Source organism: Tenrec ecaudatus, chromosome 5, assembly GCF_050624435.1.
Source record: "Tenrec ecaudatus isolate mTenEca1 chromosome 5, mTenEca1.hap1, whole genome shotgun sequence".
In the NCBI taxonomy this organism is placed as follows: domain Eukaryota; kingdom Metazoa; phylum Chordata; class Mammalia; order Afrosoricida; family Tenrecidae; genus Tenrec; species Tenrec ecaudatus.
This window is the reverse complement of record NC_134534.1, coordinates 112,850,913-112,866,754: the sequence shown is the minus strand read 5'-3', so window position 1 is coordinate 112,866,754 and position 15,842 is coordinate 112,850,913. Positions and strand designations below refer to the sequence as shown.

Below are 15,842 nucleotides of genomic sequence, written 5' to 3'. Positions count from 1 at the left end.
ATTGTTGCAGTCACTGAGTCAATCCATCTTGTCAAGGGCCTTCCTTTTTTGCTGCCCCTCCACTTGACCAAGCATGATGTCCTTTTCCAGGGACTGGTCTCTCCTGACAATATGTCCACAGTATGTAAGATGAAGCCTTGCCATCCTTCAATGTGCTGTGAAGACAGAAACTGGGGTCTGAGGAATAGCTGCACTTTTATTTTTCTGATAAAACTGCTGCCATCTTGTGTTCCCTTGAAATTATTTTCTTCCTTTCATCCTTGAAGTATTGCCACTGAGCCAGTTCTAAGAATAGAGTTGCCTCTCTGAATTTCCAAGACTGTGATCTTTCTGAGAATAGAAGCCTCTATCTTCCTCTGAGTGACAGGGTGTTTCAAACTGCTGACCCAGTGGTTATCAGCCCAACAGATTTCTTATACTCATTGTTAGCTCCTCATTTCCTGCCAACCTCTCCTTCCATAGATTTACATAACCTGAATTTCATAATACAGAAAAATATACAAGTTAAAGCAAACAAAAAACCTAACAATGACAGAATAAAACATAGAAAACCTAAATAGAAAAGAAAGCAGAAAATATTAAATATTAGACTGAAAAAGAAAGATCACATGACAAGGTGTCACATTTGTGTCTAACTATATCTACAGGCATCCACCATACAATGTGCTCTCTGATAACAAGGTCATTCTCATCCTTAGTCCTTAGTGTGAGGGGATTCACCAGAAGCATAATCCATGTGGGACCCCTGTAAATGGACTTTGGGCTTTCACTGTCCTCTCCAGCCTTCTGCAAAACCAGGTACTCAAAATTTAAGCTCTGATACTGTTCCTCCAGATTTGTATTGTGTTATTTAATCCTTAGATTACATAGGCTGATGTGCTTTTCTGGTGGATATAGCTGATGCCTAATTTAGATGGCTGTTTGTTTTGCCATTAGCCTTTAAGACCCCAGATACTATTCTTTCTGATAACTGGCAACCGCCTGTTTTCTATACCACACGTTGCTATAGCACCCATATCTTCAATGATCTCTTCATGAGGGCAGGTATTGTCCCTGGTTCACTTTAGAGATATCATTATTAGCTTATTCTAGAACATTTTAAATCATCATGGGATGTATGGCAATACTATTGATATTGATCACTGATTTAGCCAATGGTATAGAATTTAAAACACTCTTGACAAGAGGCAAGTGTATCATGTATAGGACAGTGTTTCAGACAAAAATAAATGGATTGTTGATTTGTACAGATTAACAATTTAGGTGACTAGACACTATACAATGGGAGTTGCGATAAAGCAAAACTTAACATAACACTCATTCACGAAGGCAGAACAATGCTTGCTGAACTAAAAGCCATGATATTTCCATTGCTGCACATACATGTGGAAACTGGAGAAGAATCAATGCATTTGAATTGTGGTGTGACAATGGATGGGTGTATGAATTGTGAAGAGAGCTGTAAGACTCCCAATAAAATGATTTAAAAGAAGAAAAAAAATGTGGTGCAAATGAGAGCGGTACTAACGCTACCATGGACTGTCAGAGGAAGTAGTACAACCAGAGTATTCCTTAGGAGTGAGGATGATGATAGTTCACCTTACGTACTTTGAATATGTTATCAAGAGACTGGTCCCTGAAAAAGGACATCATGCTTGGTAAAGTAGAGGATCAAAGAAAAGGTGGAGGTTAGGGGGGAACCCCGGCAAGATGGATTTAACACAGTGGCTCCAATGAAAGGAAGAATGTGGGAGTGGTATGAGATGGGCTTTCATTCTGTTGCACAGAGTAGAGTTGCTATGAATTAGAATAAACTGGATGGCACGGAACAACACACCCTATTTTATATATGCTTTTAATATTTATAAAACATTTTAAAGAATTCATCTTAACCAAATTGATGGAAGAGGGAAGGACAAGTTCTAAGAAATTCTAAAGGAACATAACATGTTTTTGACCTTTTTAGGATCCTAATAAAAATTAAACAATTGCAAGAGATTTTTAAAAATCACTTTATTGGGGGCTCATACAATTCTTATCACAATCCATACATACATCCATTGTGTCAAGCACATATGTACATTTGTTGCCATCATCATTCTCAAAACATTTGCCTTCCACTTTACCCTTTAATACTGGCTGCTCATTTTCCCCCCTCCCTCATGAACCCTTCATAATTCATAAATTATTATTTTGTCATATGTTACACTGTGTGACGTCTCCCCCTGCCCTCTTCTCTGCTGTCCATTTCCCAGTGAAGAGGCTATACTTAGATTATTGTAGTCAGTTTCCCCTTTCTACCCCACATTCCCTCCATCCTCCAGGCATCGCCACTCTCACCACTGGTCCTGAAGGAGTCATCTGTCCTGGATTTCCTGTGTTTCCAGTTGCTATCTTTACCAATGTACATCCTCTGGTCTAGTCAGATTTGTAAGGTAGGATTGGGATCATGATAATGGGAGGAGGAAACATTTAAAAACTAGAGGAAAGTTGTATGTTTCATCGTTGCTACCCTGTACCCTGACTGGCACATCACCTCCCCACAACCCTTCAGTAAGGGGGTGTCCAGTTGCCTACCAATGGGCTTTGAGTCTCTACTTTGCACGCACCCACATTTACAATGATAAAATTTTTTGTTCTGTGATGCTTGATACCTGATCCCTTCGACAGCTCATGGTCACACAGGTCAGTGTGCCTCTTCCATGTGGGTTTTGTTGTTTCTGAGCTAGATGGCCGCTTATTTGTCTTTAAACCTTTAAGACCTTAGACACTATATCTTTTGATATCTGGGCACCATCAGCTTTCTTCACCACCTTTGCTTATGCACATGTTTGTCTTCAGTGATCATATCAGGAAGGTAGTCACCCACTGATAGATTTTTAGTTCTTTGATGTCTGATAACTGGTCCCTTCACCTCATGGTCAGACAGACTGGAGTGCTTCTTCCATGTGGGCTTTAATGATTCTCAGCTAGATAGCCGCTTGTTTATCTTCAAGCCTTTAAGATCCCAGATGCTATATCTTTTGATAGCTGGGCACCATCACCTTTCTTCACCACATTTGCTTATGCACACATTTTTCTTCAGCAATCGTGTAGGGAAGGTGTGCATCCTGGAATGCCAATTTAATAGAACAACATGTTCTTGCATTGAGTAAGTGCTTGAGTGGAGGCCCAATGTCCATCTACTGTCTTAATACTAAACCTATAAATATATACACATAGATCTGTTTCTCCACACTCTTATATAAATATATTTACGTATGTACGTTCCCATCTTTTGACCTCTATAAATGCCCCTTGCCACCATGTTCTTTCCTCTATTTCCTTTTACTTTCTTCTTGTCCCACTATCATGCTCAGGCTTCATTCGGGTTTCAGTAATTTCTCTTGGTTACCTTGCCCTTGCTGAATCCTACCAGGCCTCTCACACCCTTCTTGCCACTGATTTTGGATCACTTGTTGCTCCCCTGTCCCTGGGTTGGTCAGCACCACCTTCTTACCTCCCCCTCCTCTCCCATGTCCTCCCCCCCAGCCCCCGAACCATTGGTCCCTTTGCTTTCTCCTCCAGACTATTCATCCTGTCTATCTTATCTAGATGGATCTGTTAGAGATAATAATATGCACCAAAAATCAAGCCATAGCAGGATAGGTGATGAATGAGAACATAGCGATGACCACAAAAAAGGAAACCAATTACCCCTAAAAGAATAAATTAATTAAAAGAAAAAACTTTAAAAAGAAAGACAAACCTGTAAATAGATCAAGGTCCTTCATTCAGTTCTGATTTGGTACCATGCTTTGTCCCCAGAGTCTGTCCTTTGTACTCTCTCAGGGGTTCCCTGCTCTGCACCCACAGTTGCTCAGCCGCACTCTTTTAGTGGTTTGCCTCTGTGTCACAGGGTCAGTCTGGGCCAGTTCCAACAAAGTCTCCAGTGTTGTTCCCCTTAAGGCCCTGGGCCATCAAGGGATGGCATGTCTTGTAATGGGATCAGCCATTTTGTCCATTCTGTGCATTGGCTGTTCAGAGCGGGGATATCATCCTCCATTTGCTCTGATCAGATATGTCTTTCTCCCCTAGCTGCAGCTTCAGTGCCATCCTCTCAAGTACATTCTTCTGGGGGGAGAGGCAGTTGTCTATGTAGCTGGTTTGGGGGCCGAGCCCTCAGGCCCTTCCACTGGCTCCCCCCTCCTTGTCGGCACACTGTAGTCGTCTGACACTGGCTTTATATCTGGACCCTCTTTCCCTATGGAGATACAAACAATACCCTCCCCTTGGGTGGGTTAGTGCCCTATTACCCCACCACACATCTTTTTTTTTCTTTTCCTTTTCCTCCCTGCCCCCTTTTTAGTTGACTATCATATGTACCCTGGATTTGGTCTGGCCCCTGCCATACTACCTGGACCTCACCCCTGGAGTGTTTGTATACAGTAGCTTTTTCCCTGTGCCCCTTTTGCACTTACCTTTCTGTTCTCTCATATACATATATAAACTTACCTCAGCGGACTCATGTTATACTTGCCCTTTTGTGCTTGGCTTATATCACTTAGCATAATTTCCTCTAGTTCTTCCCATGCGGCGAATGCTTCATACATTCACCACTGCTTTTTAGCGATGCTTAGTACTCCATTATATGTATGTACCACAGTTTTTTTTAATACATTCATCTGTTGATGAAAATTTGGGTTGTTTCCAACTCATTGTGATTGTGAACTGGGCCGCAATGAACATTGGAGCACAGATGTCTGGCCATGGTTTGTTTCTTACCTTTCCTGGGTATATGCCCTATAGGGGGATTTCTGGGTCGTATAGTAGCTCAATTTCCATCTGAGAAATCATCAAATAGATTTCCATAGTGGCTTTACCTACCTATAGGTCCACCAGCAGTGGATGAGAGTTCCTATCTCACCATAGCCCCTCCAACACTTGTTGCTTTCTGATTTTTTGAATTGGGCTATCTTTGAGGTTGTTAGGTGGTATCTCATAGTTGTTTTGATTTACATTTCTCTTATGGCTAGTGATTGGGAACATTTTATCATATGTTTATTGGCCATTCGGATTTCTGTCCCTGTGAAACTTCTGTTCAGCTAGTTTTTTTCTTTTTGGAAGCTAGCAGAGTATTATACATTTTAGTAATAAGGTCATTGTCTGATGTGTCATTGCTAAAGATGCTTTCCCAGTCAGTAGACTCTCTTATTACTCTCTTGGTGAATTCTATGTACACAGGTGTCTTATCTTCAGTATATCCCACTTGTCTATTTGTGACTCCTGTGTATTTGTATCCTTCCCTATTTCTGATAGCCTATGTATTCCCTGTGCCAAGGTTCTCAGGTTTGTCCCAATTCCCTCATTAATGGCCCTAAGTGTTTGGGGTTTATTCTTGTGCACAGAGTGAGGTAAGGGTCTTGCTTAATTTTTCTGCAGGTAGATAACCATTTTTTCCAGCACCATTGATTGAAGATGGCATCTGCTTCCCATCTGATATTTTTTGGGCCCTTATCAAAGATCAGTTGCCTGTATGCTGCTGTTCTTATTTCTGGGTCTTTAGCTCTTTTCCATTGGTCTGAATATCTGTCATTATACCAGCACCACACTGTTTTGACTACTGTGGCTGTACATGCTAAGTAAAGTCAGGTAGAATAAGTTCTCCCACTTTGTTTTTCTCCTTGAGAAGTTCTCTGCTAATTCTGGGTTTCTTTCCCCTCCATATGAAGTTGGTAATCTGTTTTTCCAATTCTTTGAAGAAGGATGGTGGTATTCGTGTTGTGATAGCATTGAACTTATATAGTGCCTTGGGCATACTGACATCTTTACTACATTGAGTCTGCCAATCCACGAGCATGGAATATTCTTCCATTTGTTGAGGTCACTCTTGATTTCTTGTAGTAGTGTTTTAAAATAATTTTCCTCATACAAATCTTTCATTTTTTAAAATCAGGTATATCCCTAGGTATTTCAGTTTGTGCTTGGCTATTTTAAAGGCTACTACCTTTTAAATAGTCTCTTCTGTGATCTTGTCTGATGTGTAGAGCAGTCCAATAGACGTCTGTTTGTTGATTTTGTATCCTGCCACTCTGCCATATTCCTCTATTGCTTCCAACACTCCGCTTGTGGAGTTTAAGGGATCTTCAATGTATAGAATCATATCACCTGTGAATAATGTTAATTTTGCCTATTCTTTCCCCACATGAATACCTTTAATGTCTTTCCTTTGTGTTATGTTGTTAGCTAGGACCTGCAGTACAATGTTAAATCGGAGTTGGGAAAAGGGGCATCCTTGTCTGGTCCCCTTTTTCAGTGGAAGTGTTTTCGTCTTTTCTCTGTTAACTACCACACTGACTATTGGTTTTCATATATGGCGTGTATAATATTGAGGAATTTTCTTTCTATTCCTATCTTCTTGAGTGTCTTTAAACAGGAATGCCTGTTGGATGTTGTTGAATGCTTTTTCCGCATCTATTGATATCATGTGGTTCTTATCATTTTTTCCTGCCAATGTGTCAAATAATGCTGATGGTCTTTCATATGTTGAACCATCCCTGCATCCCAGGTATGAATCCCACTTGGTCACGGTGAATTATTTTTTTAATATGCTTTTGTATTCTGTTGGCCAGTATTTTGTTAAGGATTTTTACATCAATGTTCATTAGTGATATTGGTCTATAGTTCTCGATTCTTGTGGCATCTTTGCCTGCTTTAGGTATCGGAGTTATACTAGCTTCATAGAAAGAGTTTGGGAGTTTTCCGCCTTTCTCTATGTTCTGGAAGAGTTTGTATAGGATTGGTGTCAGTTCTTCCCTGAATGGCAAGAGATGTTTTTGAGACACTTGGGAAAGCGTGAATGTGGGCTGGGTGTGTTCTTAATATTGTTAGATATAACAATGACTTTTTGACTATATCTATATTTTGTATAGATTCTTATTGAGATATGTATAGGTGAAAGTTTGCTTTATGGTAATCAAGCAATGTGTAACACCAAAGAAAAATTAAAAAAACCAACAAGATCTTACTAGTTCTTGAATTTGGGTGATGAGGGTTTATCATCTTATTTCCCTATTTCTCATGTTTAAAATACTTCAAAGATATCGTTTACAGGTAGCAGCATACCAAAGAACACTAAGCAAGAGGGCCAAGTGTCATTGCAAAAATCCTTAATTGGAATATGTTTTCAGTAAAGCTAAAGTGAAATTCAGGATGTTCAAAATGTCAGACTAAAGCATTGAAGGTGAATCAGTGAGAAAATTAAAATGGTACCACATAAGAACAAAAGAAAATAATTATTGAGAGACCACCTGCCTGGTTGTATTGGTACCACTGGGTGGAGTCTGCTGGGTTTTAATGCCAGACCCTAACGAGTAACACTTCCCAACTATATTTTTCAAAGTAGAACATTTAAATGTTTTTGTTGTTTTTAGTTTTTGGAAAACATAATTTAAAATTAATATTTTATTACTATTGTGAAGGTAATGATGCCAAGTCTGTAAGCAAACAATATTCTCTGAAAGTAACAAAACTAGAACATGAAGCAGAACAGGCAAGAGTGGAATTAACGGACACACAAAAGCAGCTACGGGAACTGGAAAGCAAAGATCTTTCTGATATTGCTTTGAAGGTAAAATTACAGAAGGAGTTCCGGAAAAAGATGGATGCTGCAAAGCTTAAAGTCCAGGTAATTGTGAACGTTTAATTGCAAAAGTTATTAGACCCCCTGTTTTTGAAGATTATTGTACTGAGATAGAGAAATGGGGTTCAGTGTTTATTTTCAGTAGAATATGAAATCAGCAGGGAAACTGAATGACAACCTTTCTTTTCCAGGGTACTGGTCGGTTTACACATTTTTACAAGTTTTAGATATAGAAGAGGTTTCTAAGGAATCCTGTTGGCTCAGTGATTAAGGCTGGACTACTAACCAGCAGGTTGGCAGTTTCTGCCTACCAGTCACTCAGCAGGAGAAAGATGTGGCAGTCTGCTTCTGTAAAAACTATAGCCTTGGAAACCCTTGAGGCCATTCTACTCTGTCCGATAGGGTCATTCTGAGTCAGAATTGATGAATGGGTTTGGGTTTAGCCTATTCATTCAAGAAGAATTATTATTTAATTTTATTATGAAAATAATCCCTGAGTCATTAAGCACTGGACGGCTAACCATAGGTTTGGTGGTTAAAACCCATGCAAAGGAACCTCAAAAGTAAGGTGGGGTGAACTGCTTCCAAAAATGTCTTAAAAACCCGACGGAACACATTTCTACTCTGCACACATGGGACTGTCATGAGTCAAAATCGACTCCATGATAACTAGCAACATTATCAAAAGCCGCATGATTTTCATTGAATGTGGAATTGTAACTACCCTGTTCAGAATGGTAGTACGCAGTGCCACAGCTGTTCTTTCCTGTCAACAAGAGTGTTTACTCTCCACCTGCTTGTGTGCCAGGCCCCTGCCCTAGGTGTGACTGCTGCGGTAGAAACTGTTGGGGTTAGGCTGGGGGGAGTCTATATGACAGGAAAACCTTCCAGAGAGCCTAGTTGCATTCTGCAGAAAACATCTCAACATCTTCAGAAACAAAGTTTACTTGTATAGAGAAATACAAAAAAAACCAAAAAAAATTTACAGATTATCCCAAGTTTAACAGGGATCCTAACATAGAGCAGACGAATACCTCTGTTAAGTAGAGGTACATCAGCACAGTTCTCATTTCTTTCAGGGTTACATATCCTGGGGAAGATATGGCCAAAAAAAATTATAGGAAATAAAAAAAGGAGTGGGGTTCCTGAGGGGTATGGCGAGGGAAGGAGGGGATAAAGGGGAGCTGATACAAGAAGTTTAAGAAGAAAAGAAATACTTTAAAACTGTTTGTGGTAGCAATTATACAACACTGATGTGATTGAACTATGGAATGTTATATCGGTAAGAGTCCCAATAAGATGACTTTTTTTAAATGGGGAGGGGGAGAAACAAGGTTTACTTTAGATAGCCTCTCAAGTCACCACTCAAGTCAAAATTACAGGACATGGTAATATGATGTATCATCTTTCAGAACAGATCAAAATACACCCTTTCACGTATTAATTCATCTCAGAAAGTGCCTAGGTGGTCAAGTGGGTTACACATTGGGCTGCCAATCACAAGGTCAGCAGTTTGGAACCACCAACAGCTCTGCAAGAATAAGATGTGGCTGTCTGCTCCTATAAAGATTTACAGCCTCAGAAACCTGCAGGGGAAGTTCTGTTCTGTCCATAGAGTCAGTGAGTTTTTTTGCTTGTTTGTAATTCATCTTAGAGTGGGATCAATTCATTTTCGTATAAAGGCTGTGATGTTTAACAAAGTATTCATTTTCACAAAACATTACTATAAACAAAACAATGATGGCATTTTTCCTCTGTTTTGTATGAAATTTTATAATTTCATACATTTATATAGTAGCCTTAATTCTAATTATAATCCTTAGATTCACCTTAGTAATAAATGGAACTACTGCATTTCTAAGGAAGTTACTTCTATAAGTGAGCCCTGATGGCACAGTGGGCAAATGTTGCATTGCTAACTTCAAGGTCAATAGTTTGAACCATAGTTGTTGCAAGGGCAAAAGATGAGGGTTTCTATTCATGTAAAGATTGGATAACTTGGAAACTCTAGGAGGCCACTTCTCCTCTGCGGTAGAGTGTCCCTATGAATGAAATTGACCCGACGGTAGTAGGTCAGGTATGCTTTATAGTTTAAGCCTTATATGTAAATTTAATGAAGGCTATCTGTGTTTTCTGCAACATAATTAATAATCAAACATAAAAACCAAACCCCCATTGTCATTGAGTTGATTGCTACTCATAGCGACCCTATAGGACATTCGAGAATCCCAAGGGTCTCTGAGACTGCAAATCTTTACAGGAGCAGGGAATCTTCTGTGAGCACTGGTGGTGCAGGACCACTCACCTTTCAGTTAGTAGCTGAATTATTAATAGTACTTGTAAGTTAGGATGTATTTTTGTTTCCCATGCTTCCTAATTCCATGTTTTTCTTTTCATGTAATTGAGTTTTTATTGAGTTAATTCTGATTTTTGGAGACATTCTATGAGTCAGACTAGAACTGTGCTGTATATGATTTCAGTGGGTTTTTTTTCCTGAGAAAGCAGACCTTTCTTCCAAGACATCTTTGGGTAGATTCAAACTTCTAGTCCAGGGGTCCTCAAACTTTTTAAACGGGGCCAGTTCACTGTCCTATAAACAAATTCCTATGCACACTGCACATATCTTATTTTGAAGTTAAAAACAAATGGGGCAAAAACACCTGGTGGGGTGGATAAATGTTCTCGGCAGGCTGTATGTGGCCCGTGGGCCTTAGTTTGAGGATGCCTGCTCTAGTCTATCAGCTAACAGCCAAGTACATCAACCATTTGCACCACCTAAGGTCCTTCTTAAGGGTTTGGCAAGGAAAGCAAAAGAGAAAGCACAGAATTTAAGCTAAAAAGAAATGTCTGCTACTTCAGAGGACTGGAATAATTTTTGTGTTGGTTTAGAAATTTCTGTGCCTTTGTGCACTAATAACCATGCACTAATCATGGGGATGAGGATGCTGAGATGCTGAGCATGGTAGTGGGGTAATGGTGAGGGCAGTAGTTGCCAACTGTACCCCATGCTAGATACATACCAAATACTTTATACATATTTTATTTGATCTTCATTTTATCATTTGAAGTGGGTATATTTATGCCTACTTAAACATTGAAGAAGCTAAGCTTAGAAAGGTAAACTAGCTCATTCAGAATCACATAGTTTTGGTGACACTACCAGTTTTTACTACTCTGTCATCCTACCATTAAAACTACTGAAATTCCAATGTTTTTATTGGTGTAGGGCAGTTACGTCAATATTTTAAAAACATAAAGGCTGCATTTTTATGCAGCAACTCTAGAATCAGTGTAGGAAGGAATGTCAACCACCTCTCATTTTAAAATAAAATGATCAACTTTTACTCGGATCTTTTCAGTATTTTGCAAAATAGAAACTAAAATGCTGGTATTGCCCCTTTTGCTCCATTATTGCCATTATTAAGAGGCAAAGCAAGTAAACAACATCAGGGATGGGAAATTGCAAAGGCCACATTGTGGCTTCTGAGTCAGGGCTGCAGTTCCTATGCAAACTACTTGTTCTTAGGTGCCCCGGGATCAAGGTAAACGAGTACACTGGCTGCCTCCTTCGGTCTCGCCTGGAAACAGGGACAGCTGCATCTACTAGTGTGTTCCGTGGTGCTGATCAACAGCAGCCATTTTTGGACAAGCACGGTCCACAGAACACACTTGGGAGTAGTGCTGCTATCATGTCTTTGTGAACAGTAAGTTTAATTTAAACTAATGTTTCTGTTAATAATTTGTTGCCAAAATAAAGAAGAAAATGGTGGGCTGCATATGATTCCATCATGAGGTACGGAGCCCTAGTTAAATGCTTGGCTACTACAGGTTGGCAACTTGAACTTAACACCCACCCCACCAGAGAAGTATGACAATTTGCTTCTAGAAAGATTTACAACTTTGGGGCATTTATATTTTGTCTTGTAAGGTCATTAGGAAGCAGAATGACTCCAAAGCATTGGGCTTGGTTTGGGGATGGAGGTGGTAATTTGTGGAATGCAAATCTGAACATGTTAGCATATTGTTAATGCTTCTGCAGACAATAGTTAGATGAGAAAGTTTATGGTTTCAGGGAAACTGGTATTACTTCTGGTCATTTTTGTTTAGGGATTAGTAATTTAGGCTACAGCTGGGCCCACAGAAACAAAAGCAAGGTGGGACAAGACTCTTAACTATTTGCATGCATGTGCATAAATTATTTCTGGAAGGCTGTTTAAGAAATTTGTAATTTAATGTGAAGGAGCAGGACAGGAAGATTAGGAATTGGGTCAAAGGGCATCTTTTAAAATATAAATTCTGTTTTGCACTGTTTTAGTTTTTGCCATGTATTGCAATATTTAATTTCTGCCACATTTAAAATAATATATTTAAAAATGAGAATATTCATTAAAAAGGCATAGAGATGCACTATGTTCTGCTTAGTTGTCACATCAGGAAATCTCATGACTACTTTTTATGTATTTGGTGAAAATGATGATTGTTCCAATTGTAAAAGTGTCAAGAAAACAATTGTCTATGGACTTATAAAAAGGAAATTTATGCAATATGCTTACCCTTGCCATTGAATGAAACATTTGTTCTGTGGAGGAATGTGAGAGGTGCCATTTTTCATTCTGAAATGTCCCATGTGATCTCAGGTTTTACAGAAGAAGCAACAGGACAGTAAGAAATTGGCATCACTTTCTATCCAAAATGAGAAGCGTGCTAACGAACTAGAGCAGAATGTAGATCACATGAAATATCAAAAGGCACAGCTGCAAAGACGATTTCGAGAAGAAAATGAAAAAAGGAAGCAACTGGATACAGAAATTAAGCGGGATCAACAAAAAATCAAAGTAATACTGTCATACTTTCCTGTTCAGCATCATATGAAATGTTAAACAGTCAAGATCTTGATTCATTCTGCTTCTGAGTTATCTAACTTTGGCTTGCCCTTGGCTGCTGTCTTTATTCACTTGAAAACTTTGTTCAACTAGATAGTAAAACTTATTTGTGGAATTCTAAATATTGTCATAAGGGCTTTAACTTCAGTAAAGAAGGTACAGTGATACTGTTTCAGTTACTTGTTCCAAGAACTTATTTAAGAATGTCAAGTGTGTATGCACACACACACACACACACATTTGTTGTCTAGTAAAGTTAGTCAATTTGGTGGTGGTGTTAAGTGTTGGACTGCTAACCACATGATTGGTGGTTCAAATCTACCAGAGGTACGGTGTAAAAAGATGAGATTAGACTTTCTCCTCCTGTAAAGATTTACAGCCTCAAAACAAACCTATATAGGGTGAGTCAGAATTGACTCTATAGTAATGGGTATATATATATGTGTGTGTGCGTGTGTATCAGGCTTTCTCAGTAATAACTTTCAAATAGGACTTCCCATTTCCATAGTAAAAACAGTGAAGGTAAAAGGGCTCCATTATTTTGAGTGAGCAGAAGCATGATCGGACCTGTGTGCTCAGCAATTCTAGGGCATAGATTGGGCTGGGGAGGACCTGGTAGTGTCAAGCTGGGGCTCTAGAGTCAAATCTCATTTCCTAATTTCAAACTGGATCACTTATTGAGAGCATCACTGACTTCCTCAGCCTGTTCATTTCTTTAAAATTTTATTTTGTTGTTATTTTACAATACAGCCTAACATTCATAAACCATGTTCAGACATTGACTATATTCTTCAGGTTGAACAACAATACCCCCCACCCTTTTCTGAGTTGCCTCTCCCTCCTTAATATAAAGACAGTGCTTGATAGATTCCTGTTTAATCTTCAAGCTGCTGTTGTCAAATTGAGCCCATGTAGATAGACCTTGAAGAGAATAGTGTTCAAAACAGACCTTTTTGTACTAGTTAAGGTTTAAGAATCTCAGGGAAATAATTTCAGGGGTTCTTTTACCAATCCATTTATTCTAATCTGAATGTCCTAAATCATACTTGCCTAACGGTGAAGAAGATGTGATCAGAATAACAATAGCAAACATACTATGGGCCAGGCTCTGTTCCATTGAAATGTTAAGCTAAATCCAAGGTGTGTGAAAGTTTCCTCAACTTTTTTTTTTTACATTTTATTAGGGGCTCATACAACTCTTATCACAATCCATACATATACATACATCAATTGTATAAAGCACATCCGTACATTCTTTGCCCTAATCATTTTCAAAGCATTTGCTCTCCACTTAAGCCCTTTGCATCAGGTCCTCTTTTTTTCCCCCTCCCTCCCCGCTCCCCCCTCCCTCCTCCCTCATGAGCCCTTGATAATTTATAGATTGTTATTCTGTCATATCTTGCCCTATCCGGAGTCTCCCTTCCCCCCTTCTCTGCCGTCCATCTCCCAGGGAGGAGGTCACATGTGGATCCTTGTAATCAGTTCCCCCTTTCCAACCCACCCACCCTCTACTCTCCCAGCATCACCCCTGGTCCTGAAGGTATCGTTCACCCTGGATTCCCTGTGCCTCCAGCTCCCATATGTACCAGTGTACAACCTCTGCCCTATCCAGTCCTGCAAGGTAGAATTCGGATCATGGTATTTTGGGGGGAGGAAGCATTCAGGATCTGGGGGAAAGCTGTGTTCTTCATCGGTACTACATCATACCCTGACTGACCCATCTCCTCTCCTAAACCCTTCTATGAGGGGATCTCCAGTGGCCGACAAATGGGCCTTGGGTCTCCACTCTGTACTTCCCCCTTCATTCATATCAATGGGAATTGTACAATCAGCACCACATCTTAGTGCATTCTCCTGCATCTTCCTTTTCTAATGCATTCTTTCTTTAAACATTGTATATTTTTCTCACTCTAAGATTATCCCTTCTAATTTTATCTGCCCCTTCAGCTACTACCCCACTCCCCCGCTCCTGCCCCTGTCTCCTCCCCTCTATAATTAAACTTCTTGGGGAAAGTGGCTGTTCCATCTGCTTCTGTTTCCTCTATTTCTGCTCATCCTTTTGAACTTTCTAACTGGCTTCTTGCAGTACCACCTACTTGCATGCTCTACCACCTCTGCTTCAATGCTCTTGGGAAGTTCCTTTGTGTGCTGTCTTGTCGTTAGTTAAAGTCTTTCTTACCTCACACCTAAGCTATATCGGCACTGTTTACACTCCTTCCATCTCGGGAATATTCCCCCCTTTGTCTTTGTGACAGCATACTTGCCTTGTCATTCTCTCTTGCTCTGTTTTTGGTTAGTGCTAGCTAATTCTACTCTAGCCATCCTTTAAAGGTGGGAGTTCATCCAGTCTTGGGCTTATGCAGGAGTTCATTGAGGCTCCTATCATTTATACTCTTTTCCAGGCCACCTCACCTTTTTCCATGGCTGCAGTTAAACTGACAACCCACACATTTAATCCCTAATCACACATTGGTCACTCCAGATTAATGTATGCAACCATCTACATCTTTACGAGGTTACTTTATGAGGTTATAGTTAGGTAACTAGAAATCTAGGAATTGTTTTTTATTCTTCCTCATCCTTCATATACAATGATCCATTAAATCATATAGAGTACATCTTCTTAATAGCTTGAATATGTCCAATTCTTATTTCCATTAAACCTAGTCTAGTTGTACAAACTGTTTTACCATGTAAAGCTCAGGCCTGACTGATCTTAGTTCCTGCTCTCTCAGTTTAAACCAGGAAGACACAATATTCTTTAAATCTATATTTAGGGAAAAGAACAACAAATGATCTTGTTTTAAGGGCGCATAGTCTGCTAAAATGCCCTTCTGCTTGTTACTGAAACCCTTTAACCTTTTATTATGTGGGAAAATTTTGTTCCTTCTAGCCACACCTTCCTTAATTCTAATTCTATGATTCCTTTAAAGCAGGGATCAAGGCCTAGAAAAGGACATCATACTTGGTAAAGTTAGACGGTCAGTGAAAGAGAAGAAGACCCCCCCCACCCCCCCAATGTGATGGATTGATCCAGGGACCACAACAATGGACTCAAACATAGGAATGACTGTGAGCAGATAGCACAGGACTGGCAGCATTTCATTCTGTTGTGCATAGGGTTGTTGTGAGTCATAACCAACTCAACAGCACTTAACAGCAAGATTTAGTATCCCCAAAATATCATACCCAAAGGAACACTGAAACTTCTGCTTCCTGCAAAAACACAAATTCTGATCATGGTCTTAAAGGACATCCCAACCCCCTTCCATTTGGAGCCACCTTTCTGTTTTCTAGTTTTCTAAACTATTTCCAAAAAATACTAAAACGTTTCCATA

General features: G+C 39.6%; 1 protein-coding gene across 6 annotated transcripts in view; it reads left to right on the top strand.

Moving 5' to 3' along the window:
• The window catches only part of KIF27 (kinesin family member 27), a 120,211-nt gene that overhangs the window by 64,882 nt on the left and 39,487 nt on the right, over window positions 1-15,842 (top strand). For all 6 annotated transcript variants that reach the window (XM_075549837.1, XM_075549838.1, XM_075549839.1 and 3 more), the window contains 2 exons: window positions 7,461-7,666; window positions 12,259-12,456. In XM_075549837.1, the coding sequence (XP_075405952.1) occupies window positions 7,461-7,666; window positions 12,259-12,456 (404 nt within the window). The remainder of the gene's footprint in view (window positions 1-7,460; window positions 7,667-12,258; window positions 12,457-15,842) is intronic.